This window comes from Pyxicephalus adspersus, chromosome Z (genome assembly GCF_032062135.1).
Source record: "Pyxicephalus adspersus chromosome Z, UCB_Pads_2.0, whole genome shotgun sequence".
Classification (NCBI taxonomy): Eukaryota; Metazoa; Chordata; class Amphibia; order Anura; family Pyxicephalidae; genus Pyxicephalus; species Pyxicephalus adspersus.
Window position 1 is genome coordinate 78,402,212 of NC_092871.1, and position 27,004 is coordinate 78,429,215.

The 27,004-nt window shown below is 37.5% G+C and overlaps 1 protein-coding gene across 3 annotated transcripts in view; it reads left to right on the plus strand.

Annotated features, from left to right (window-relative positions):
* The window catches only part of FUBP3 (far upstream element binding protein 3), a 53,790-nt gene extending 28,425 nt beyond the window's left edge, over window positions 1-25,365 (plus strand). For 2 of the 3 annotated variants that reach the window (XM_072429311.1, XM_072429310.1), the window contains 10 exons: window positions 2,119-2,223; window positions 2,837-2,939; window positions 4,396-4,496; window positions 5,337-5,475; window positions 15,537-15,697; window positions 16,798-16,871; window positions 17,779-17,855; window positions 22,663-22,734; window positions 22,906-23,033; window positions 23,793-25,365. In XM_072429311.1, the coding sequence (XP_072285412.1) occupies window positions 2,119-2,223; window positions 2,837-2,939; window positions 4,396-4,496; window positions 5,337-5,475; window positions 15,537-15,697; window positions 16,798-16,871; window positions 17,779-17,855; window positions 22,663-22,734; window positions 22,906-23,033; window positions 23,793-23,801 (969 nt within the window). In that variant the 3' untranslated portion in view covers window positions 23,802-25,365. The remainder of the gene's footprint in view (window positions 1-2,118; window positions 2,224-2,836; window positions 2,940-4,395; window positions 4,497-5,336; window positions 5,476-15,536; window positions 15,698-16,797; window positions 16,872-17,778; window positions 17,856-22,662; window positions 22,735-22,905; window positions 23,034-23,792) is intronic. The other variant, XM_072429313.1, reaches the window with a different exon arrangement.
* The last annotated feature ends 1,639 nt before the right edge of the window (window positions 25,366-27,004 follow it).

The following is a 27,004-nucleotide window of genomic DNA, read 5'->3' on the forward strand; positions in this document are numbered from 1 at the left end:
CCCTTACTGTGCTCATTTGATTTCTAGAAACTTCTCCCTGCTTTTAAAAGCTATTTAGATGCTAGTAGCAGTTTTTAGTAGAGTCAGCTTGGCAATAAACGGATAATTGCAGTGGATTTACAGTGTAACCTGGGAAGAACTCAATGCCCTGTGAAGCCTACACGCCTACATTCAATACTCAGCTGGACTTGCTGAATAGCAATTCACAGAATACGAAGTGTGCAGTGACCAGTAACAACAGTCTAAATGTTTTCTGTTGGTATAGTGCTGCTTTGTGCTAAAATACAAATTTTTCACTAGGCACAGTTCACATCTATATGATCATCTAGTGTGGTGTGCGATTTCAACATAGAGCATCATCTTCACATAGAACAAATGTATCATACTATGCTGAGGTGTGAAGGCACTTGCTAAACCCTCTCTATAGTTTTTATTAGCAGAGCCCTTTAGCACTTTACATGGTAATGTAATGATGAATCTGAAGCTTGTTATACAGCAGAAGCGAATATTATTATTCCTGTTTGTCTTGCTTTTAAAGGGAATGTGTGTTCATTTTATTAAATGTTACATTTGCATATGTAGATTAATTATCTAAAATTATGTGCGCCTTTTTTTTTCTGCTTTCTACTGCTTTCCAGGTATTGTGTGTTTGTGTGTGTATGTATTTAGGACTCCTTTAGGCTATGTTTGCTCTGGCCATGAGGTTGCAGTTTGTTTACCGCTTCCTCATGCCAGGGAACCGATGCCTCCAAAGGAGGTTGTACAGCTGCTACGGCAGCTCCATAAGAAAAGAATAGGGGCAGCAGTGCTAAAACCTCTGACTGCCGCCAACTGGCAAATCTGCAGACTCTGGTTCTTTAAGAACCAATTGTGCAAGTTTTTGAGGTGTGCACAGAAACACTTAATCCCAAGGTAGTTCTGGCATTAGGAATCTATAAATTTCTATTTTTTTCTATTCTCATACACCTACTAATAGTTAATTTGTCAGGCGGAAGGGAATCTAACCAACATATGTCTTCTAAATTTTAAAAAGTGAGATAGTATTAGAATCCCTTTCAGGTTTTTATTTACAGTCCTTGTCACCCTTAATTTGCTCAGATGGTAAGTGATGGGAAAAGCCTTCAAAAAAAGAATTTCTAAATATATTGGAGCATTTCGGCTAAAGTAGAGCCTTCAATAACTTTACAGGGATGCATAGCCTAACCTGCCTGAATGCGGAAGTTTGCCTGCTCAGAATATGACTGCCAAGGTGGGGCTGTTTGAACGTTTTCTTAATAATAGTAATCTGTTACGGAGTGAATGCTAGGGGCCTTAGTGAATGTTTCATGTATGTAACGCAGCAGTGCATGTTTACTGCATGTACAATGTTTCATAAATGACTCCTTTACATTATCATTTCATATATGGCTCTTAACATAACATCATTCACTGTCCTGCTGCTTGGGAATAATTTTGGCTTCTTGCTTTTCTTTCTTGTGGACATGTTGTTTTTTTTTTTAATTTAAATGTTTAAATTCTGGTGATTAAAGGTGCAGCCTATTAAATTTTTCAAGCCCCTTTCTTATGTGTCTTGGATGCTGCAACAGTGAGATCTCCCTGCTGTAATTCCTGTATCTCTTTCCTGTCCTTGAAAGCTTGACCCAGCAACCTTGGTTCCAGCTCTGTTTTGTATTTAGTAATATGAAATTAAAGGTTCTGGAAGGGAAATGGAAATCTTAAGGACATGTTAATTCCAGAATGTAGTGCACCAAAGCACACACATTTTCGTGCAAGTTGTGCTGGGTTTCCCAGCCAAAGTAAATGAGTTGCTACAAAGTTTGATGCTTAAAAAAACAGGCTCTGTTGTATTATCTTTGCAGCATAATGTTGATTGTGCATCATTGGCAACATGGACATGCAATGGTATGCCTTTCAGAATGCATAACAATTGTGTTATTCAGCCCAGAGAACTCACAAATATCGTCCCACAGACATATAGGTATCGGTCATGGGTTTAACCCTTCATCTGCAAAATACTGAAATATAAATTTTTAGTTTACAGACTTTTTAACTTTCATGGCTTTTTCAAAATAGTTACCAGCTTGCCACTAAGCTTCAATTTACTGATTATATTTTCAGCAAGCAAGAGAATTGGTACTAGAAGTCATCAGAGAAAAGGACCAGGCAGATTTTAGGGGTTTACGCAATGATTTCAGCAGCAGAATGGGAGGAGGCAGCATAGAGGTGAGTAGAAATGCAATTACACTTTTCATACACTTTCAACACGTTATGTGGCTACTTGTCTTAATAAAAAAACTATTACCAGAATCCTTACCAATATATCTTGAAATGTAGATATATAGTTTCAGGGGCATTTGCCAGTAGAAGTTAAAACACCTCTTTAAGACATTTGTCATCTGTACAATTCATAAAATGGGGGGTACAGAAAGATAACAAACACTGCTGGAAATCCGATGGACTGAGCTGATATTCAATTACTGTGAGACAAAATGTTAGGTCTAAGGCTATGTCCACATGTGCAATAATTGTTAGAAAGTATCTTTCATGATCCTTTCCAACAACAAATACTGCATGATGCAAGTAGGTAAAGGATGAACAGGACTAAAAAATAAACAAGAGTGAGTTGAAAAAAGGTGGGGACAATATGCAAATTGTTATTAGCATGCAGTACCTAAATTCCGTCCAGTTTACATATACTTATCTCATGCATAAGGTAACAACGGTGCATAAAAATCCACTGCCTAAAATCATTGTTCTTCCAAAACTCTTTGAAATATATTACAATGCAAATACTTGTTTCTAACTTCTCACTTTACCCGTTTTTCACACTACCCAGGTGTCCGTACCTAGATTCGCTGTGGGAATAGTAATAGGAAGAAATGGAGAAATGATCAAAAAAATTCAGAATGATGCTGGTGTAAGAATTCAGTTTAAACCAGGTTTGTGCTGTGCTATTTTATTTTTAACTTGGTATGGAGCTTAGGGGGTCAGAGGAAGTTGCATCTTTTATTTGTTAGAACACCAAAACACAGTCCCACAAGTATTAAATAAAATTGTCACAGGACCAGGCTATCCAAAATGATTAATAAAATTGACAAGCAGGCATTACTTTCACTGGATACCACATGCCATAGTGATTTGCAAACCCAGAAATACAGGCAATTTTGTTTATACACATTTTTTGTATGAATAGTCTAGTCATTCCACCCTGTGGACTCTTTTGAGGATGACCTTCTCAAGCAATTAGATTGATGGGAGATTAAGGTCGCCTCTCTGATACTGCTGTCTGTTATCTCAGGTTTCTGTTTCCCTTAGAGCAGTGGTCGCCAACCTTTTCGGACCTACGGACCACTAAATGCACAGGGAGCCGTTTGTCACCTAAAGGGGAAGAAACTTTCCCCAGAGTGACATTATGATGCTAGAACCCACCCACTCTTTCATCGCAGGTCTGACCACTGCCCTGAGCCTGTAATCCGTACAGGATACATGGTCCGCGACTCTGGCTGGTGCACCCCACCAGCTGGGTCCTTCTGCAGCCAGAACCGCAGACCACCAAAATTTTCTCTGCGTTGGCGACCGCTGTCTTAGAGGACAAGAAAAAACACTACATAAGATTTTATGTATACTTACTATAAAGTTATTTTCCGGAAGTCGGTTAGAAGCACAGGTTCCTCCCTTTTATGTTGATGCTATGCTCTTGATACTGCTTGCATTGCGGGTAAAAGAAGGGGTTATTCTGTGCTAGCCCACAAGTTTTTTGCTAGTGTCCAATTAGTCTTTTTATGGCCGTAAAGCAAAAATGTACTATATGTAATTTCTGTGTCTTCAATGGATCCCAACAAAAGGATTTTCTAAGCTTTTTTTTTTTTTTTTTTTTTTTCCAGTACAGTTATTGATTTTCTGTGATTGAAGAATCTTACCAGTGGAAAAATCCACAATATTAAACTACAGTTCTAAGTATACTTGGTAGCAGTCAATAGTCTGAGCTTTTCTTAGGGCTGAATTTCACACTGAAGGGCCAATTTGGAGTTTTAGGAGTGGTTAGGCCAGCCCTTGACTGAGAAAAAAACTAAATTTTCCATCAAAATGTCCCACATATATTTAACTATCTAATAAGTCTTATACGGGTGTTGTTAAACAACGAATTTTAAGCTAGATCACCTGCCAGTTTGCCACTTGTTACAGTTTTTCGTTTCTACATACAGATATGTTTTTGCAGAAGCCTGTTATCTTGCGTAATCTGCAACTCTCAAGCAGATTTTCTGCTGTTAGTTATGCTTTAGTTGATGCAGCATTTGCTTGCCTGTTTTTATATACGAAACAGCACTACAAAACAGCTGGATTTACAGCACATGGGGCTAAATGGTTTGCTTTGGTTGTATTTGCTTCCTGCAGATGATGGAATCAGCCCTGAAAGAGTGGCGCAAATAATGGGCCTCCCTGACCGTTGTCAGCACGCCGCACATATCATCAATGAGCTCATTGTGACAGCACAGGTGAGAAACTGGAACTATGTGGATGTGTACTGACATTTTTTACTTGCACCTGATTCATACACACTCCACCATTATGTAAATGTTATCCAGCTAATGTGCATTAGAATATTAATGTTTACTCTGAAATGTCTTGCAATACAAAATCTTCTCCATCACAAAGTCATGCATTCTGTTAGATAAGAAAGCAGCATTTGTGATCAATAAACTTTTAAAATTGTGTGGACCATATAGATATCCTGAATTTAAACTGATCTAAAAAGAGTTCTTTGTAGATTTTATTCTAGACTTTGGAAACATGGGGCCTCTCTGGATGCCAACAAGAATATGTGCCAACCTTTTAAAGTAAACATTTGGGTAGGGATACTAATTGCAGGGAGTTTTTTTTTTCTCAGTGCATATAAATTCAGTGCAATAAACTCAATTCTGAGTGCATATCTAGTGTTGGCATTTTACATGCTTACAACTTTTTTATTTTGTTAACTTTAAATGTAAAAATTACAATTGCCACCAAAGGGATACCTTAAAAACCATGCAAAATTTCCCCCTCTTACCAAATGTTGCTTTATTGGCTGCACAGGGAGTGTGCTGTTGGCATTGAATCAGCTATTTATAAACTTGAAGTAGGGGGCAGGAGCAGTAATTCCACAAGATGAAAGCAGAGCAAAATAAAAAATCTACATCCATTGCAAACTAATCATGGAAAATTTAAACCAAGTTTACCGTTTGCATGCATTTAAAAATAGGAAAGAATGTGTATTTGTTTAATCATTTTTTTCCTCTTAATCCTAGCTTTTTTTTCTTCTGCTTTTCTTGAAATCTTAATTTGCATGTCATCTACAGGAACGAGATGGTTTTGGTGGCTTGGCTATGGCTAGAGGTCGAGGGCGCAGTCGCGAGTGGAATATTGGTACATCCGGAGGAATGCAAGAGATCACCTACACTGTGCCTGCAGATAAATGTGGTCTTGTCATCGGTAAAGGTAGGTTTTGCCAGAGCCCCCCACAGTAAAGAGTATTCACATATAACCTTCAGGAAGCACTCAGCTAAATTGTTCTAGACATGTAACTACAGATATAAATCAACAAATTCTGTGACCTTAGTAGCAGTACAAAGTTATATTTAAAGAAAACGCAGGGGGTTAATTTGCAACACTGCTTTCCCTATGGTTGGTATAAACTGACAAATGGAATAAAATGTCCTTGTTAAAGTTTAAAACTTTTTTTAAATTTGTTTTACACATTTTAATGCACCTTGGCAACTGTTGTCATTGTGCTGCTTTCTGAGCAGCAACTGGAATCTGCAAGTTTTGTTGGTAGGTGGGTGGGTATAATGTGATCACCCTGATAGATCAGTGTCATTGATGGAAAAGTCGAAACGTTTGTCCTGCAAGCATACACTAGGTCAGTCATTAGGTGTTAAAAAATAATGCCACTCACATATTTTCAGCTTTACAGGGTCTGCTAGATAAGGAAAAAGGCTGTGGCTTTTCGAGCAGTCAGTGGAAGACAGTTCTAAACTAATTTTACTTTTTATCCTTTGGAAATCTTTTTATCCATAGGAAATCTTTTACTTTTGTGCTGTACTGCTGCCAATACGTCATTACCATCATGGCTGTTTTTTTTTGCTACTGTCCCTAGAGAGAAGATGTTGGCTTATCTGTCAATACTTTACATTGTTGCTTGACCTTGGTCTCTTTGTAGCCGCCCCACTTGGTGTCTTCTGCCTGGGAGAACAGTGGAAAATTTCCAGGTCCAAAGCCGCTGGCTTTGCCTCAATGCTTGCTTGCCCTGTATCCAAAGACTCTTAGTAAGTTGGCCAGTCAGGCCAAGCACTGAGAACTACTTAATTTACATTGTTCGCTGGGTGGAGTATACACTCTTCTCTTCCTTCTTTTCCCTACATAGTTGAAAACGTTTTTCAGTGCTGCTTTTGCTTTTCATCCTTTGCTCACCTACAATGACTTTAGTCACCTCTAGTCAGTCTTTCTGTACCAGGGACCCTATCATACTTTTTAATATATTTTTTTTCTGTCCCCAACTTTTGGAGGAACACCATGTCTAAGGCTGCATATGCACGTTAATAATTGTCATTGGAAAGGATCTTTCACAATCTTTTTCAACAACAAGACTAAACGATGCATGAATGAGCACTGTACGTACAGTGCCGTTCTGTTCCATGGAAAGGGTAGAATCACTGAGCGGCACTCCCCTTCACTTTCATTTTGATTGTTTGTGGATCTGCCTGGACGGATTCATGGACGACGAGCGCTATACACGTGCCAGATTCTCATCTGATATCAACCCTGAGGCAATTATCAGACAAGAATCATCTGATGTGTAAAAGTAGCCGAAATCTAGTCTGAGAGGAAGCCGAGTACTTAGAACCTTGTAAAGGGCTATACTGGGCTGACAATTATTATTTTTTTTTTTGTGTGTGTCCTTTAAAGGTTTTGAAGAAAATTCATGATAATTTTTTTTCTCCTGTTGCAGAAGTAATAATAATACATAATTGTTTCTATGGATCTTTGCTACAGCTTCCAACATAAACTTCTATTTCCTAAATTGTTGAAATCTTGAATCTCCCACCATGTGCTTTGGCTCCATTACATGTCTTCTCACAGCTTCCCTTTAATATATTAGGCAGGTTATCTTTACCTTTGCCTTTTAAGTGTTTGTGCTACTTTTACAATATTTTTTTTTGTACCCATAAACATTAACATCCTTAGTTTTAGGATTAATCATCATTTTGGATATCTTCTAGGCTGTTAGAAAGTTGTTTCTTATTTGGAGGTGATAAAAATACCTTCTGTTTATTTTTTGATGCATACGTGGATTTGGTACAGATATTGGTTCTCCTTGTTTGCGTTGTTTGTGTTCTGTCTGTTACTAATTATTTCTTGTGATTTTTAGTTTTTACTTGGCATTCTGTTAGTCTTTAATGTACAACATGAAGATTTTGTTACCTCTTTGCATTCATAAATCTCCTGCAGCCTTTGCTTGGTGAAGCATAGCTGTGTAATTGGATTATAATCACAGAACGATTAGCAGCTCGGGCACTTAAGTATATTTAGAACAATTTGTTTACCCAGCCTGCCCTTTGTACCTGCTGTAACACACCCGCTTCTTTTGGATTTCTGCTCATGTTCCCTTTAGTTAGCAGTGAAATCCAAATGTGTTGGAGTTAAGCATTATTCATAGGGAAACACTTAACCATATATCCGCCAGGAAAATGGGCCATAGCTGGCATCTTGTCTGGTTGATTCTTTAAAGAAAACTGTGTTTTGGCCATGCAGAGAAAACAAATGCACGTCATTGCGATTTCCCACAGTTGGTTATACTGTAGCATTGGGAATTGGGAGGAGGTAAGACTCTGTAAACACTGAATCCCCTGCCATCACTTCATCCTATAATACCTTCCAAGGGACCTGTATAAGTTGCAAGTTGTAGGGGTCAGCCTGATCAAAAGACCAGGTATGTTTTAAAGCAGCGGTCACCAACCTTTCGGATCTCACAGATCACTAATTTCATCATTTTAAATCCTGCGGACCATTAATATGAAATTTTTAAAAAAGATCAGCACATTGTAAAATAATGATCTTCCTAATGGTGCCTGACAAGAACTGTGAAGGCTCTGATTCCCTGATCAGCTTACGGTTAATTGAAGTATTACTATCGTTATTATATACGGTATAACTATCATTATTATTATTTGGTATTACTAAAGAAATGCGAAATATTTGTTAGCTTTTTCTCACTCATTATAGGTTTATTTAAATCTAAGACCAAACAAGAAACAATAGTTATCAAAGTCAAACTATTTGATGCCATTCAATATAACAGGTAAAGAAAATACACAGTTAAGGTCATACTTACCTAAAGGAACATCTGGGAAATAAACAAATAAAATAAAACAATGGGATGAGAATCGGTATTGGCGGAACGGGGTGACTGTTGCAATGGTGAAAACAATACTGAAACGTACGGCTCGGTAACAGTTGTCTCATACAACTTAACACTACACTGACGTCACGCTGCGCCATCCTTGTTTTTTTGTCTCTAGTACAGTACAGTAGAATTTAGTGCAATATAAAGGCCAAAATTGTCATTCAGGATATAGGAATTTATTAGAATAATACTTGTTTTATTAATAAAATGGAAAAAAATTTTTCTGTGGACCTCCAAAATTTTCTCATGGAGCATTGGTTGGTGACCACTGTGACATTTACACTTTTACATGTTTCCTCCATATTTTGTTGTATATGGAGAGCAAAGAAAGGTTATTGACTGCCGCTAGGTTACCTCCCATTGGGGTAAATATTGCATCATTTTTAAAAACTTGGCTAAATCATAAACTTTAATTATGAGGAGAAGAGGAACACGCGCATACTTGCCGCTGGCTTGTACCAGTTTGGCAGTATGTGACCAGCGGAAGTGCCCTCTATAAAGATGCTCGGGCAACATGCGACAGCAGCCAGCACCCCCCTCCCTTTGCCTAGTCGCATTTCCATGATAAACAGTATGTGTCAGTGACAGGCAGGGACTCAGCCTCAGCCTGTCCACTCTGCCTTTTAACTGCCTTGATTAATTGCTTTACAATTTGCCACCCAGCTGGGGGGCCCCTCTCTCACCTCCTTTCCTTACTGTTCCTGTAAATAGAAAGAGCCAAGGAGGGAGGGAACTCTATTCAAAGGCGTCCAGACTGCAGGAACAAATTGGGACAACACCACTGAATACCAGGAGATTGGAGCAATAACCTATATTAAAATTAGCATGAAAGCAGCTGTTTACATGATAAATAATCTTACAAAGTGACAGGTATATTAAAATACTGATGAATTTTAAAGTGCATGTAAACTTAGTTTTAACCTATAAAACTTGTTTAATTGTTCTACAAATAGAAAATGCAAATATACCATAAGGAGCTAAACTCATCAGAGAAGCTAAGCGCACCAAAAATAACGGCTCGCCTTTTTAGGGGCTTTTACAGTCAAAGGTCGCGATTAGTTCCTAAAAATATGCCTCTGGTTTTATTTTTTTGTTATAAAGTTAATGGTTGCCGGTCTGCTTTATTTTATGCAATTTTTTTTCCATCAAGCCCCGTTTCATCTTTTCAATAAAGGTAACATTGATAAAAATTTTTTAAAACAAAAGGAAAAATAAATTGTTTCATCCAGGCTTTGCTGTAGTATACAATGTTTGAGTAGTGTCAGATCCCCATGATTAATAAAGATCTCTAATCTTGCAAGAGGAAACTGTTACACTGAGCTGTTATCTTACTTATTGTACCCCGGGAATCCCGCTAGAATGCTAGTGATCCAGCGAACAAGTGCTGAATAGGTATTTTGCTGTGACCTGAGACACTTGATGTTGCTTAATTCAGAAGAATCCCTGCATACTTTTATATTTTTTTTTTTTACATTTATTATTTTTTTTACATTTTATTTCGTTTAAGATTTTATGTTTTTTTTTTTTTTTCATGTGTAGGTTAGTAATGTCTGCTTCCTAAATTACTTTCTTAAATCACTTAAATTAAAGCATCTTAAATCTTTTTATTTTGTTGCTTTTGTGTATTTTTGTGTGTGTATGTACATACATACATACATACATACATACATACATACATACATACCTTCCAAGATTCCCAACAAAAATATGGACTGGTACACTACAGCAGTATCTGGATGACAACCTATATCCTGAGCCCTGGAAAAATTTGCTCTCTATTTTTTAGCAGGAGTCATATTTATAGCCCTATGATATAAAATTTGCCTGGCTGAAAACCAGATAAAAAAAAATCTAAGGAATACATTTCAAATCGAGCAAATGATGGTTATTTAGAAAACCAAGTTCTATGTAAAGACGGAATTCTTTTAGCTAGTCAGCAGTTTAATTCACTCCCCTGTTCTCACTTTACTCTATCTTCAGTCTGTTAAATGTCCATTCAGGCTCATGACTATAAGGCTTCATGGACTGAATGAGACGACAGATTGGAGGTTAGAGGTGATTACACGGGTGTCCCTGCTGTGCAGTGTTCTTCTGTAATTGATTGGGAGATTCCCTCTCTGCTACATTTATCCTGCAGCTAATCATTACTGTCTAATGGTGGGGATATTGTACCTCACAGGCGTCCGAGGAAAATGGGGCTCTGTTTCTCTGTATCCGTGGGAATTATTTGTAATGTTATCTATATATCCCAGTGCTCTACTTTCATTCTTCAGTGTGTATGCTCGTGGTGAATATTTTTCTTTCTTTGAACTTGGAAAATGTTTATTTCCAATGTATTTCATTTACAAAAATATATGACTTTGTGTTACCAGTTCTAAGATTTGCATTACCAAGTTACAACCTGCTTTTGTTTGCAGGTTGTGGTGCAAAAGGATGGGAGGGAGGGCAGCTGGGGGAGTGGGCATGTGGCGCGCTTCTTCATTCAAGTGGTTCATGTCTTCTCCAGTTTATTGCAGAAAGCTCTTCATGCCATTTCAGCCTGCTGGCAGCATCTGTCAATAAATTTCACCCCCTTGTATTGTTTGGGGGATTTGGTTGTAAACATAAACTACAGTTAAATTGGGTTTGTAGACCTTTGTTTTTTAAAAACATTACGCTAGACATCATTGAGATGAAAGGTCCTCATTACGAACCACAAACAAGATCCTTACTTGTACAAGCCAAAAACAAAATTACTTTTTTTTAATAAGTATTTGAGTAGTTGTAAAAATAATTGTTATTTAAATCTTTGTTCTTTAATGTCACCTTTTTTTTAAACTTAATTTGTATTCAAATATTTTGTGTTCTGTTATTTTGTCATGCCATTTTGCAAGATCTGGAAGTATCAATGCTAAGTCTGAAACTTTCTGGATTATCATCAGAGGAACAATAAACACACATTTGTTTCTACAAATGTCATAGACATGTTCAGAAATCCTAAATGTAAAGTCCAACTAATTATTGTCTTCACTTTATCATATTTGTGAAAACAGCTGGTCTGTGAAACTTTACAGACCTTTATCCAAATGCATCGGTTACTCAGCTCTGTGACGTTCAGAATTGTGTAAAAATAAAATATTTTATATTTTAAAATGTCAAGGCTATATCAATACATCTTTACCTTGAGGTGGCCTTAAAAGGTCCTAAAATTCTAAGCTCATGATTACAAATTGGTTACATTTATGGATTTACATTAAAGCCAGCAGCTCATTTACTACTACCTTCATGAAACTTTTTTAGCACTGACATATTTTGCAGTGTTTTTTAGGATCCTCAGTCATGCGACTATCTCTGAGGATCTCAAAATCTAATGTCATGTTAGACATGAAAAAGCGAAGCAAACCCAGTGGGAAGCCATTTAACCTACTGGTATCTGGAAAACAAACCAGCTACATGCAGGGGATGTCCAGGGTAAAAATTAATGACCCTAGTGCTTCAAAGCCAGAGTTGTCATATCTGAAAATTTTTGTGTACCTGGTACCTGTCCCTTCCTTTTTCTAGAGTGTAAGGATAACATTTTAATGCTGTGCTTGTATTTATACTTTGGATGCTTCAAATCATTCCAGGATGGGTATGCCTTCCCACTTTTCAGCCTCAGAAAAGAGGAGAACCTTAAGATTTTTACATTTTCATACTTTAATACAAAACTTTACACTTCTAGGAAATTGAGTGAAATCTGCATTTTTTTTCCCCCTCGTTCTTTTTTTGTGTGTGACACTGTACTGACCAAATAAATTCAGTCAGCAACCATGGATCTTCAGTTAATCTCCTTTCAGCTTTCCTTTTTTACTGGCATGAAATTTCTGGCACCGGACCAGCTCTTCCCTACCTTTTTTTTTCAAAGCTAATTGCTGCTACAATTAACACACTTACTCAACAAGTGATAATCAATTTTTTCTCCCGTTGAGCTGATAGAGCTGCCATTATAGGCTAATTTGGAAAAATGCAGAGGCTGCGCTTAGTTGGATACTGATAAACAGGTATTCAAAACTTAACTGAGTATTGTGAATTTTTGTCTTTTTGAATTTGTTGTTAAGTGGCTAGTTAGAAGCTGCCAAATTCTAGTAGATAAATGTCTTGTTTTAGGACAAGCAGAGGTTACCAAAAAAAGTTTCAAACCTGATGACTGTAATGAGCCGCTATCGTCATTTTCAAGCTAACATTTAGACAGCTGGAAGAAACCCAGTTTATTCCAAGTGTTAAAAATCTGAATATTTAAAATCTATTGGTGCTAGTAGGGGATCTGTCTTTTTATTTGCTTATATCATGCCTCTCCGGCAGGCTAGGGGTGATTAAGGAAGCTGAAACGTCAAAACTTTTATTCTTTGCAGTCACCTGTCAGATATGAATATTCTATTCATGTTTTTGAAGGGGCAATGGAGGCTTTCAATGGCGGTAAACTGTCCAATTGGGGGATGCTTGCATTTATTACATGGCAGACCATATGTAAAATGAAGATTATGTATTTCAATCAGGCAGAACAGGTCAGTTTATACTCCAGTCCATCCTCTTATTGCACATTGATACAGCTCTTCCCAAGGGGCATTGGAAACATGAAGATGCCTTTCCAACCACAACTATTTCTCTAATTCTCCTTACCTGCTACAGTCCTGATAGGTAAACCATTTGTTTAGTCCAAATTCTTTTGTGACCACTTTGTGGTGAGCAAAGCAGCACAAGCATTTAACATGAAGTGCTGGACCTTGTGTACCATTCCTGCATGGGATGATCTCAACGTTTCTGCATCCCTGGCTTTCCAAGTGTACTGTTTACATCTTCCATTACAAAATCCAACTAGCAGGTCAAAACCAATTTAATAACTAGGCTTTTAAGTTTGGCCAAGTACCTTTTTCTCATTTCCCTATAGACTAGCAATGTCATTTTAAAGGAACATGTTCAAGTACAGAAAAAGATCTGCTGATTGTTTTGACATGTGACAAATGTCATCGTATCCTCTGCTAATGTGTTTTTTTTTTTTTTAATATGTTCAGCTTGAATTGTCCAGAGTTGTTAAAGAAATAATTTGCACTTGACACCTCCAAGCTATGGCAAAACCTTCAATAATTTGCGAGCTATAAGAACACTTTTCTTCCCCTACTCTTTTTAACAACAACTATGTTTATTATTAAAGCAGGAGTGCTCTTTGAAGCGCTTGTTCTAAAGAGGGCAGTTTACACTTGAATTCCTTGTCAAGTGTTTGGAGTGTATTTTACAGCATACAATGTTATTGGCTTAATGAATAGATGAAAACTGCAAATAAATCTCAAGCCATCTCAGGCAATATGTTCTTCAATTCCTTCAGGCTTGCTTCAGGATTTCTGTATTAAGGTATTTAACTCTACACTTTGTGGCTTTTGACATGGAGGTCATGCATCTGCATTGGTGCCATTTTTTTTATTAACTGATAGATTAAAGCCCAGATTCAGCCTTATTTTTTATGATTTGAATTGCATGGTAAAGTGATAAAGGCAATTAGAAAAAGAGACATTAAAAACACTCCTTTAGAGTAGCAAGTTCTTTCTGCCTCTGTCTTTCTGCCATTTGTTGTCCGAATTTCTTTTACTGGGAACTTCTACAGAATGTTAGTGAAAATCTCTCCAGTGAAGTCAGACAATACTGAAGACTGAAAACTTCCCCAATCTCATACAAAGCTAGGAAATCAATTGCCAGGGTTGTTAAAGGGTAATTTTATGTCCTGGGCTAAGCTTTAAGCTACGTACACAGGTCCAACGGTTCTTGCCTGATAAATGTCACAGGGCCGATATCGGGCGAGAAACTGGCGTGTGTGTATAGTGCCAGTTGTCCATCGAACGACCGTTCTAGCAGATCCAAGGACGACTAATGATCCTAATGCAAGGGAAGAAAGGAGAGCGCACAGCGGGGTGCCACTCTGTCGGTCTCCCCCTCCCCTCTGCATAGAGCAGAATGTTGCTGTATGTACGGCATTCGTTCATGCATCGTGCAGTGCTAGTCATTGGAAAGGATCATGAAAGATCCTTTCCAACAACTAATATTGCACGTGTGTATGCGGCTTTAGGGTCGTGTTTGGTGACCTTTCTCTACAATTTATAAGCTAGTCTTTTACCCCCCATCTTCACCTCACATAATTGCTGGCATTTTTGTTTTCTAACTTTTTATATAATTTCACGAAATGTTCCTCCAGGATTCTTGCTCCAGTAAGGGACATGCAAACTTTTCCACCCCTAGTCTCCTAAAAAAACATTGCACATCTCGGTGGGCTACAAGTCCCAAAATAAAAAAAAAAAAAGACCTTGTGCTTGCATAGATGACAATCAAACCAAAAAGTAAAAAAATGTAAAAAAGTAAAAAAATCGTGTTCTGTGCATCATTAAGGGGGCTTAGCCAGGGAAATTAAGAATTGACAGCCAGCTCCTGAATCCAAGATGGTGGAACATAAGTATTGCTGTCAGAACCACAGCAAATAAGGAATTCTGGTTGTCACCATGGTAAAAATGTCTGGAAGATCACTGGATGTCACCATGGACTTGTATGTTTTGTTGTCATTTTAATAAAACTCTTGTAGTTGTATTAAAAAAAAAAAAAATCAGTGTAGCTGGAAGGTTTTGTTATGTATAGATAAAGAGTCTACATAGTATAATACTTGGTTAGTATGGATTCAGAAGTGTCCTATCTTGTACGCATTGTGCCCCCTGCTGTTTCTTAACTTGTATCGCTTTTTAGGAGTGTTTATTTTAGGCCCATTTCAGAAGAGGATGGAATAGAAAGTTTATATTTTAATCGCTTCCTACACCATTCACATATCTGTAGTTTGTTTTACCTGTATATTATGTTTGCAGTCTGGCTTTGTGGTGCACAGCATTGTATTTTAAGTGGTTTCCTATCCTCTAGTATTTTACGTGTACACAGAGTATATAGTTCAGTGTTTCTCAACTAAGGTTTCATGGAACCCTAGGGTGGTAGTGGTGCTTCTGAGGTTGCTAAGGATTATTTTAGAGTACACGCATGTTAGAAAGGTTAGGAAACACTAGTGTAGTTAATAGAAATCTGTTTATAATTTATTCTTTTTTCCTTACAGGAGGTGAAAACATAAAAAACATTAACCAGCAATCGGGGGCCCACGTGGAGCTTCAGCGGAACCCCCCACCTAACACAGACCCCAGCATCCGGATATTCACAATCCGAGGCATACCACAGCAGATTGAGATGGCTAGGCATCTCATTGATGAGAAAGTTGGGGTAAGTCTCTTTAAACAAGTAAGAGTTGCTGAGGTGATCTCTCAGATGTCCTGTGTAAGCAACTGAAATGTTTCTTTTATGTACAGAGCGCAAGAGATATGCTTCCAACTTCTAAGCAAAATAGGATACTTTAACCCCCCTAGCGGTATTCCCGAGTGTGATTCAGGGTGGATTTACTATGCAAATGAAATCCCAAATCACTTGGGGTTGCTAAAAACATTTTTTTTTAAAAAAACTCCTTGTTTTGTTGGCGTCCCCCGGTGTCCTGCAGGTCCTTGGGACACTTCTTCCTCCAATCTCCAGCCCACGACTGCAGAGACAATCTTCGGGGTTTCCTGAAGACGTCGGTGTGGGCGGGAAATTCAAATAATTTTGTATTGCATTCAATACAAAATAGCTGTATTGGGTCATATATATCAGATTTTTGTGTTTATTTAGTTTATCATTAAGTATATTAAATATTGGACGTATTTCAGTGTGTTATGCCTACGAATTATAGGCCTACAATGTAAAATGAGTTTCCATGCAAAAAAAGTAATGATTTTTGCGTGAAAATACAGACAGAATTAGAATGCTGGAGGGATTATTACAGAGAGACTGTTGGCACAGAATACTTTTTTTTCATGTCTAATGCTCTTCCTCTGAACTAAAAATGACATAACTATGCTGCTGTATGGCTGCTACCAGCACTTATTGTCCTGTGCATTTGGAAAAATTATGTTATACGCATATAGCATTACTTTGGTGCAAAGGCAGCTATGAAAACTTTATAGGCAGTAAGTAAATAGGAGAATGGTGTTTTTTTCTTTTTTTGTATAATATGCCAAATTGTAATTCTTCTTTAGTGCCCCTCCTAAGTCTGCCAAGTTTTGTATGTGATGCTTTTCATCTAGGTTCTTTGTATCTTGATAGAGGCCATTTTGAAGTACATGTTCAGGTTTTCTGTCTAAAGAGAGCATTTTAAAGGAAAAAAAGTTAGCCATCCTAAGTTGCAGCCAAGTAGCAACATAATTGTCTACACTGGCTCCTGGCTCAGAAATGCATGTTTTTCTAATAGACTTTCTGTACTGTTATCTCTAAAATGTGTTTTCATTTTTCAGGGCACAGCAATCGGCGGTCCAAGCAACTATGGGCAGAGTCCATTCAGCCAACCGCATGCAACGCCTCATCAAAAGTGAGTTTACACGATCCCTGCCTTGAGGGCCCACTTTCATTTACATTTGTGAAGAATTAATATATTCATCCTTAACCACTCACTTATCTAAACGTTGCAGATTGTTCAATTCAAAGGTGCAGTATAAAATAAAATACCTGGGAATCCCCCTCATCCTCTTTATTAAAAACCTAAATACACTTTCACACCTTCAATACAAAAACTGTTTGATCCCCTAACCATGGCCTTCAGAGGGCCAGGCTGTATTTACATACGCTTCATATCTACCAGTCCCGTTCATGTTAGCCATAGAATATTATTTGACAGCCTTCACTGACGGTGGCTATTGCATGTTTAGAATGTTGGAATGAAATAACACACAGAAAGCAGTGTCTGGCTTTTTTTTTTTTTTGTAGCAATGAAAACCTTCACAGCTGATAGGGTATGCAGTTATATGCTGGGGACAAAGAATTCACTTTTTTAGACAAGCCCAAAGTTTGGCTTTAGCTAGCTTTTTGATGCTGGAAAATGGCACCAGGTTGCCAACCTTGAAAATTAAAGTGCTCTCTCGTGATCTTGATGCATCAACACACAATTTTTTTTAGGCTTAAGTACACTCCATTGCTCAAAAAATGTTAGTACAAATATCCTTTAAAAAAAATTGTAATCTATTTCAACAGCTTTGCCAGTTGTATTTTTATAATTCATGTAAGTTTAACTGAAGGCAGGCGTCTGTGTTGCCCATTGTTAATCATAACTGTCCTTTTGAGTGGTGTGGTATATTAATACAATTTCTACCATTGTTAGTCATTTTGCAGAGTTTAAAAAAATTTAAATAATGGATTTAAAGCATATTTATAAATAAAGATATTACATTGTAAAGATTACATTGGTTCAATGCTAACCATCTTACTTTCTTTCTTTCCAGTGGTCCTCAGGCGTTTTTAACGCAAGGTTGGGGTAATACTTACCAAGCATGGCAGCAGCCTGGCCAGCAACTTCCAGGTGAGTGGCTATTTTAGACAGTCAGGTTCATTAACCTCCCTAGCGGTCTTCCCGAGTGTGACTCGGGGTGGAAAAAATTGCAAAAAGCGGTAATCCCGAGTCACACTCGGGGTACCTTTGAGGGTCCCTCTTACCTTATCCCCGCGCTCCAGCGGCGATCTCACGATCCCGCTGTATAATAAATAAATATAATAATTATACCCGGGAGTTAATCCTAAGAATTACAGGCCCACAATATAAACAAAAATTTCTACGCAAAAAAAATAGGATCACTTTTTGCATCAAAAAATGACAGAATTAGAACGCTAGGGGGGTTAAACTAGACCTGTCAGTAACATTTCTATTACACATAGTTCATTTTTATGGGCATCCTAGATCATTGTCCCTGACTAGCAGTCATTGTTATTAAACAGGATAAAGCGCCAACATATTAGGCAGCGCGGTACATAGGGGTTGCAAATGACAGACAGATACAGACAGTGACACAGGAGAAAGAGGTCCCTGGCCTGAAGAGCTTTACAATCTAGGAGGTGAGGGAAGTAATACACAATAGGAGGGGAGTCATAACTAGTAAGCTCTGATGAGGAATACACTCCTGCACATATATCGCTAGTGACTCCTAAAAATACTTCCCTTGCCAGAATTGGCCAAACATGGACCTGTTTATGTTGAACACATCACAGTGGCTTAACCTCCCTAGCGGTAACCGCGAGTGTGACTCGGGGTAGAAAAAAGTTGCTGAAAGCGGTAACCCCGAGTCGCACTCGGGGTAGGTAAACTTATGGGAAGGTTAGTAAAAACAGCGCTTACCTAATCCGCCAGCGTCCAGTGTTGTCCATCGCCGTGAACCCTGACTTCTTTTTTTCTTCCTCCGTCGTCTTCTGCATCCAATAAGTCATCGGTGACGTTGGTGCGTGCATATGTTGCCGGCGGGGCGGGAAATTCAAAATCCATTTGTATTACATTCAATACAAAATAACTGTATTGAATGCAATACATTGGATTTATATGTGGAAAATCGGTACATTGTTTTCATGAACATTTATTTTACAGTATAATATAATAGTAATATATTTATTTATTTTTTTAATTTAAAAAAAATAAAAAACATTTTGTATTTAATTTATTTTTACATGATTTTGTGTTTTAAACTTTATTATACTCGTACTACTATATTATACTGTAAAATATTATAATGTACTGCTTTTAGACATATAAATCCAGATAGAAATGTACCGTTAGGGAGGTTAATCAAAGAAGGTAGATCTCTGTTGCAGTGTGTAGAAGCCCAGTATTCTCCCATGGTTTGCTGTTTTTAAGAGCGGGCAGTAAAGTAGCTTCCTTATCAAAATATTGACTTTCACTAAAATGGGACGTTGCATTTTACTATAAACTCTACAAAAAGTGGATATGGTGGTAATTGTCAATGTCTGAATCTGTATTAAAAAGCAAGGCTTTTTACATATTAACATAAATATGCTGTCACAAAATCGTTTGGTTAGTTGTTTTGGAGTTCTATCTTAATAAGTGAAAATGGCAATTGGTGGCAAACTGGTGTCATGAAAACAAATCTTACGTCAGTGACAACATATCTATTTTTATTTTATTACGAATGGCAAATGCTATTGGTAAACAGCTTTTTATGCGATTGAATGAGCTTGTATAGCAGTGCCTGCGGTCTGTAAATTCTATCGGACCCAGTGCTGGCCATCAGACAGTAGAGCTGAGCTGCTAGAGATATCGGAGCCTTGTTTCAGGTGTTTACTTTTGTGGCAGCTGCTGAAGACTCTATATATACTATAGAATGGCATTGGTGAATTTTAATGGCTCAGTACCAGAGCATTAAATTAAATATCAGTGGTCATTCAGCTATTTGCCTCTGTTTCCAAGTTGAAATGATCCCCCTTTTATCCTATGCACGACTTTCACTCTAATACAGACATGTCACATGTTGGTACCTTTTATAAGACGCTAGTAAAATGTGTATTTTTTTTTTTAAATTAAGTAGCTTCTGTACAATAGTAATCTTTCTGCAGGGCTGCTTACTAAGCATTGTCAGGTTAAAGGGTCACTCCAATGATATAGGTATTATTTTATCCAGCTAAAGATTTGTGAAAGGGCTACACACACCCTTGTTTAATGCCTACCACTAAAAAGCAACAGTAAACTGTATATGTAATGCCTGAAAGTACCGTATTTTTTGCAGTATAAGACGCACTTTTTCTTCCCCAAAACTGGGGGGGAAAAGTTAGTGCGTCCTATACGACAAAGGTGTGATAAAATAACTAAAATAATATACTCACCCGATCCTGCGTGTGTCTCTGGCTGCAGCAGCGTCTGTCTCCTCCTCTCTCTGGCAGCAGCACGTGTCTTCTGTCTGTAAAGCACAGCGAAAGAAGCCAGCACAGCGCCACCTGCTGTTCCCTGTCCTAACTGCCGTACAGTGGGAAAAAAAGCACAGAGTGATCAGAAAGGAATTTTGAATGACAGAGTGATCAGAAAGATAATTTGAAAGGCATAGAGTGATCAGAAAGGGAATTTGAATGGCACATGAGTGATCAAAAGGGGGAAAACGGTATGAATGGCACATGAGTGATCAGAAGGGGAATATTCTTTCAGAATCTTTTTTTCTAGATTTTCCTCCTTTAAAATTGGGTGCGTCTTATATTCCGTCTTATAGCGTCTTATAGGGCGAAAAATACGGTACCTGTGAAAGTTTTCAGTTAATCTGTCGAACACTCTGGGCCTGGACATCTGTTTGATGCTATGCCACCTCCTCTTCCTCCCATTTAGCCCCAGTGACCGTATTTTATTCAGTATTATATCTAACAAAAGAAAAAATGACTACACATCCTTAAATTGAGATGCACAAATGCTTTCTATTGCCTAAACAGAGGTTTGGGGTCCTTTTAGCATCTGGATAGACTTTGCTGAAAGGACCTTCAAGCAAAGCTTGGACAGACAAGTCTTCTAATGTATGTGTACTTCCACCCACCATTGTAAAGAATTAGTTTAGGGACAGAGTGATTAACCATTTAAAATAAAGTTGAGTGTGCTAAATACTGACATTGTTTGTCAATGCTTTTGCATTTTTTTTTTTTTTTTTACCAACTTAGATTAATGAGTGAAACAAAGTTTACATTCATGCCTGGTGTGTCCAAGCCCGATCAGAGCTGGCCATTGGTTATGCCATAAAATGACCATATCACCCAAGTTTAGGCAAGGCATATGCCTTAAGTGGACTCAAGTGGCTCAGGCTGAAAGATGCGGCCTGTTTTGGTGTAATCCTTTTCTCCTCTGTTATGTGAGAACAAGCCTTATTGCAGCTCCTATTGTTCCCCTGGCCATATTGTATGCAAGCAGAGAGCGTCTGTCTCCATTCACAGCCCAAATGGTGAACAAATTGAGCGAGTCCATTCACCTCCCACAGCCATCCTAAAAAGTGATCTAATCATTTAGGGTTTTATTGCCTGTAACATCCCCCCTTTCACCTCTTGCATAAAGCATCCAATGAGGTAAAACATGCCGGCCTGCAGTCAATTAATTGGCGTGTCCCTCAATGACTTTCCCAAAGAAAAGCTATTGATGGAGCTCCCTATTGTGTGAATTAGCAGGTGGGCACTTTGTGACCCCGAGTCATTCACACATGGACAGGGCCTGACTTGTGGCATTGGTCAAATTTTGGAGAATCGAGCTCCAAGCTCCTGTCCAGTGCTTCGCCTTCACTTTCTTAATTCCTCAGTTTCTTAATTAAGGTTTGGCTAAAATAAATGAACGCTGCTTTTGGAAAGGGTCACTCCTCAAAAAGCTATTTCTGTTTGAGTATATCATGCCAAAGTGAACCAATTGGATTAGAGTGATTAAAGGACCAGTATAATTTTTTATTTCTATTTTTCTTTGCTTTATCACATTGTGGGTTGTGTAGGTTAAGGCTTAGCCAGGGGAAAAAAATATTCATTTGAATATTCATATTCAGTTGCCTTGCTTTTTATTTATTACTATTGGTGTAGTAAAAGCAAATAACAGTAGCCTACCATATTTATTTCTTTGGAGATATTAAGTTAATCCTATAAAATAGGTGTTCATGTGCAAGTGTCACATAGAAGGGTCTGTCACCAATGGTGAAACTTTGTTTTAACGCAAAAACATCTGTAAATGTATCCTCGAGGAGTAACCTCACCTCTCTAGCAGAGTTCAACATGAAGAATTGAAAATGGAGAATTCCAATGTCATCTTTGGGTTCCAACATGCCTAAAAAATCAAGTTGTTGCCTTTTGAAAAAATCTCAGATTAAGCAGCAGTTAGATTGGTATGAGGAAGGTGTCATTTACTCAGGTTTTCATTATTGAAAGCAGTTTCCTTATTCCCTGCCCACCAATGTGCCTAATAGGCATTTATGAGCAAGTGTGTATTTATTAAGGGCATAATGGCAATTTAAAGGGTCAGTTCTCAAAAATTAATTTTTTCTAAGAATCTGGTAAATTGGAAGCCTAAAGACTCCAATGGATAAGAAAGTTCTTTCCTGACTTTCCTGCTTGCTGTCCTTGTTGGACCTTCTTCAGATTCCAAAACCCAACAACAGAAACTGCTTGACAGATAAAAATAGTTATCGGCACAGACCCGGAGTATAAATATGAGTTTTAGGTGGACCGGCCTTTTTAGCAATGTGGGGAAAAAAAAAAAAAACCTTGAGAGTTCTTACTTTGCTATTTGTACAAAGAGGTACATGGCTAAAAGCACTTTAGATAAATCCATTACATGAACCATCCACTTATGATTTTTTTTTTTTATGTGATTCTGTTCTCAGGTCAGCAGAGCCAGCAGCAGAATGCACAGCCAGACTACAGCAAGGCATGGGAGGAGTATTACAAGAAGCAGAGTGAGTGTTTCCATACCACTTTTGCTTTTTGCTGCCTATAACTGGATCAAATGCATTTATCTGGGAGTGCTATGCTAAATGGACATTGACCCACAAACTAAAGACTGTGGTGTTCTTCCTAGCTGAGCTCTTGTACTGCTCTTCATAATTAGTATTTCCTGTCATTTTCAGGTCAGGCTGCGAGTGCTCCCTCACAACCAAGCACCCAACCAGATTACACATTGGCATGGGCAGAGTATTACAGACAACAGGCTGCATTTTACGGACAGTCATTGGGCCAGGGGCAAGCCCACGGCCAGGTGAGTGAGACCTTTTGTGGCCCGTAATTTAAGACCAATAGTGGCGTTTCAGGGTGGATTTCTAAATGCAAAGAATAGAAACGTCTTCTGCCCCATACAACCAGATTCCAGTTTTATCCCCCACACACACAGTTTCCAGTTTGGGAGTCTTGCTTTCTTAGCAATAAACTATATAAACGTTTTTGGGTTTATTTTTTTAGAAGTTTTGATACTAAGCACCTCTTTCCAATTAAAAGACCACTAATGCAAAAAAAAAAATAATGTGTTCTGGTAGCTTTGTGGGTCAGTACGTGTAATTGAAGCTTTGGGTGTATGATAGATTTTCAGTAATTTTTTTCTTCACTTTTACATGCAGACCAAATTTGCTGCCTAGCAGGATTTTTTTATTTTTCACTTTTCACCTTGTTTTCTAAAAGCCAATTATTGAATGTCAAAAAGTTGTCCAATACTGTTAAAAAAAATATATTACCAAAACCCAGAAATTTTGGAAATGAATTCTTCCTAACCTTTCTGCAATCTCCTTAGTGAGAAATTTTATTGTTAGACCTACATCATATAATAATGGCTTGTACCCACCATTTGTTTGCTTTCATAGTGCTGATAATTTTATAGTGTTTGATTCTAGTTAACATTCAGAATATAATTATTGAGCATTTGTGTATCTCAAAAAATGTATTGGAGGACTGACCGAACATTACACTTATTTTTGTCTGTCTGTGTTCCGCATTCTCATGCACTTTTCGTTTATTTCTTTTGCAGGAGCAGTAGAACAATTGTCCAGTTGAAACATTTTTTTTCTCCATTCAGAGTTATGGCAGGAGAAGAACCTTTAATTTGTAACACGTTCATAGATTTGACAGCGTTTGAAGAAGACTTCTTTGTTTTTACAACACTAGTCCTAGAGTTAAATCTATACTGAACTTTGCTAAGAATCAGGATTCTATAATAAAACTAAAGATATAAATGTGCTGGGTTATTGTTTTTTTTTTCTTTGCATTTTTGTTTGCTACCCTTGAAAAAAAAAAGTGTTAACATGAATTCTTTTTGGAACCAATTACATTGAAGAAAAAAAACAACCAAAAAAAGACATGTAAATTTATATTTCTCCACTGTGTACCCCTGCCCCCCCCTTGGTGCTGATATTACAAAATATTTGTCTCAATTTTTTTTTTTTGTGTAGCATTTTGTCTAATGGACAGTGCAGCTTGGAGGTCTTATCACAAAAGTGAAACAAAAATTTATTGATAAAACATGTACACCGCCTCTATAAAAATTTTTTTAAATGTGTATTTAAATATTCTTAAATGTAAATTCTTGAAATGTTTTAAGTCTAATTTTTCACTGGTATTTTGACTGTATTTGATTTTATTGCATTGTTTTTTTGTTATATTTTTTTAAAGAGAATTATCAATCTGTTACTTGGAAATAATTGTTCATTATGAAAAGTGAATATATGAATCTATTTCTTGAGACAAGTATTGCGTGTAGGGGTTATAAAGGGAGGGGGGAGCAGGGCCATATTTTGTAGGCTTTGTTTGTATAATAACCAGGGTTTTGAAGGGTTAATATAAAAATGATTGTTAACTCCTCTTCTTCCAAAGGGAATTGCTATGCATCGCAGTGCAATGTAAGTGAACTTCCCCCGGCAGAGGAGGGGTGTCTTTTTATAAAGCAATGTTTATCAATTATTCAGTTGCCTATGTATATCAGGCTTCCAAGCGATAATGGGGAAAATTTACCTTTTTTTTTTTCGTGCTGTCAGAAAAAATAAATACTATTATTTTTAATATGAAAGAATTGAACTGTTAGAATCAATGTAAAACACTGTGGAACATTTAACAGTATGGAGACGTTTAAAAAAGAATCATTATAACTATTTTTTAACTCCAGGGTTTGTTTTTTGTGTTTTTTGTTTTAAATATTTTCATATCTAATTGTCAAATTTATCATAGAGAATAAATTCTAGTATTAACCACAGTATGTGCTAAATAAAACAAATACTTTGATTTAATAAAAGGGATATGATTTTGAATGTTTGTAGTTTTTTTTTTTTCCCTTGTACAGATGACTGTATTTTTTTTTTTTTTTTAAACGGAATACAAGCTAATTTTTGTGTGTGTGAATTTAAAAAATTTAATCCATGGGAACATTCCGTTTTTTTGGAAAAAAAAAGGGGGTTGTCTTTTACTTTTTTTGTTCTTTTATGCCTAAAAATTGTTTAACTATTAAATCACAATATTGAGTATGTTACAGAGAAATGTCTTACCTGACAACTGCATTTTACACTCTATATAATAAAAATACCACAGGTCTGCTTGTGGAATAAAATGTTTTTGTCTGTTTGATTTTGACAGTTGCTACTTTAATTTTACTTTATTTTTTTATTGTACATCACTTCCTCCCTTCATTTAATTCCAAAACTCTTGTCTCAAAGCACTGGAATTACCCTATGTTCCTTTTAATTTTTAAAAAATATGCTCACTGCAAATATTTATTGCTTCTGTAAATAATGGGCTTGGGTTATAAGTCTTGGGACTGATGTGCTTCCTAAAGTGCATCTAATACTTAAGTACAAAAAATGCAATATATTGCTTCTTACCTGTCTTTAAGATAAGGGATGCACTAGTTTTTTTCCCCTATTTATTAGTAAATTTTGTGCAAATACAAAAAAAAAACATAGATCCTGCACTACTGTGGTGTTTGAAATTAGATGCACTTTGAGGATGCTCAAGTGATTTTTGTTTTTTGCTAGTTCATCTGTGTGATATATTTTTTTAATCTAAGCATAGATTCATTTTATACGATATGAATGTTTTCTTGTCTATCTATTGTATGACTTGCCAGATTTCGTTTGGATTCACCCATACCTTTATAATTGGATCTGTGAAAAAATGGGGCATCTGTTTTGAGATGGGTCTTGTAATTAAAGGAAGACTAAACTGAAAACTGCCTAAAACAAAAAAAAATCTACTTTTACGTTCAATCCTGCAGGGCAGTCCAATCCATCTGGTGGTGCCTTGCATCGGGTCCCCTGTTGTCCCAGCATCCGCCCCCAAAACAGCGCTCTGGGCGGCGCCATCTTCGCCTCTTCTTCCGTGTTCTGTCACCCGACCCAGACTGAGATCGGGTGACGTAGATTGGAAAAAAAAACTTGCTGTTCTCACTGCGCATGAGAGGAATGAAAGGCTCATGAAAGGCTCCTTCTGCGCATGCGCAGGAGCACCCAAGAGCCTCCTGGGTTGCATGACGTAGGTTTCCCGCAATCGCCTAGGCAATTGAGAATTAGGGCATGGTGCTGAACTTTTTATTTTTTAAACTTAAAAGGGTCTCCTCTTTTATGTAAAGTGAAATTTCTGAGTTTAGGTACGCCTTGTATTGCCATTGTCTTTACAAAGAACATTGAGCAGTTCATGTCATTCTGAGCAAAGTCTTAAATTTCTTACAGAGAACCATCTTTACCTAAAGCTACGTACACGCGTCAAATTTTTCTCACGGTAATCAGCTCAGGGCGAAAATCGGGCAAGAATCTGGTGTGTGTATAGCCCGCAACGTTCATCATCCGTGGATCTGTCCTGGCGGATGCACGGACGATGAACGACGAGCGATCGTAATGCAAGGGAAGGGGGAGAGAGTGCAGCGGGGTGCCGCTCCGTCGTTCTCCCCTCTCCATAGAACAAAACGGTGCTGTATGTATAACACTCTTCCATGCATCATGCTGTTCTTATCGTTGAAAAAGATCATACAAGATCCTTTCCAACGATCAGAATTGCATGTGTGTACGCAGCTTAACACTCTGCTTTGCGTTGACTCTTAAGGAAACTATAGGGCTGATTATGCAAAATGAGGAAAAAATGCCATGTTCTGTTCTGGAATAAATATGGAAGCCAGAAACTTTTTGTAGCAAACATTTTTTCATCTATCCTAGCATGAATTGGCCATGAAGTCCTGAGCCAAGTTACATATGTGCAGTC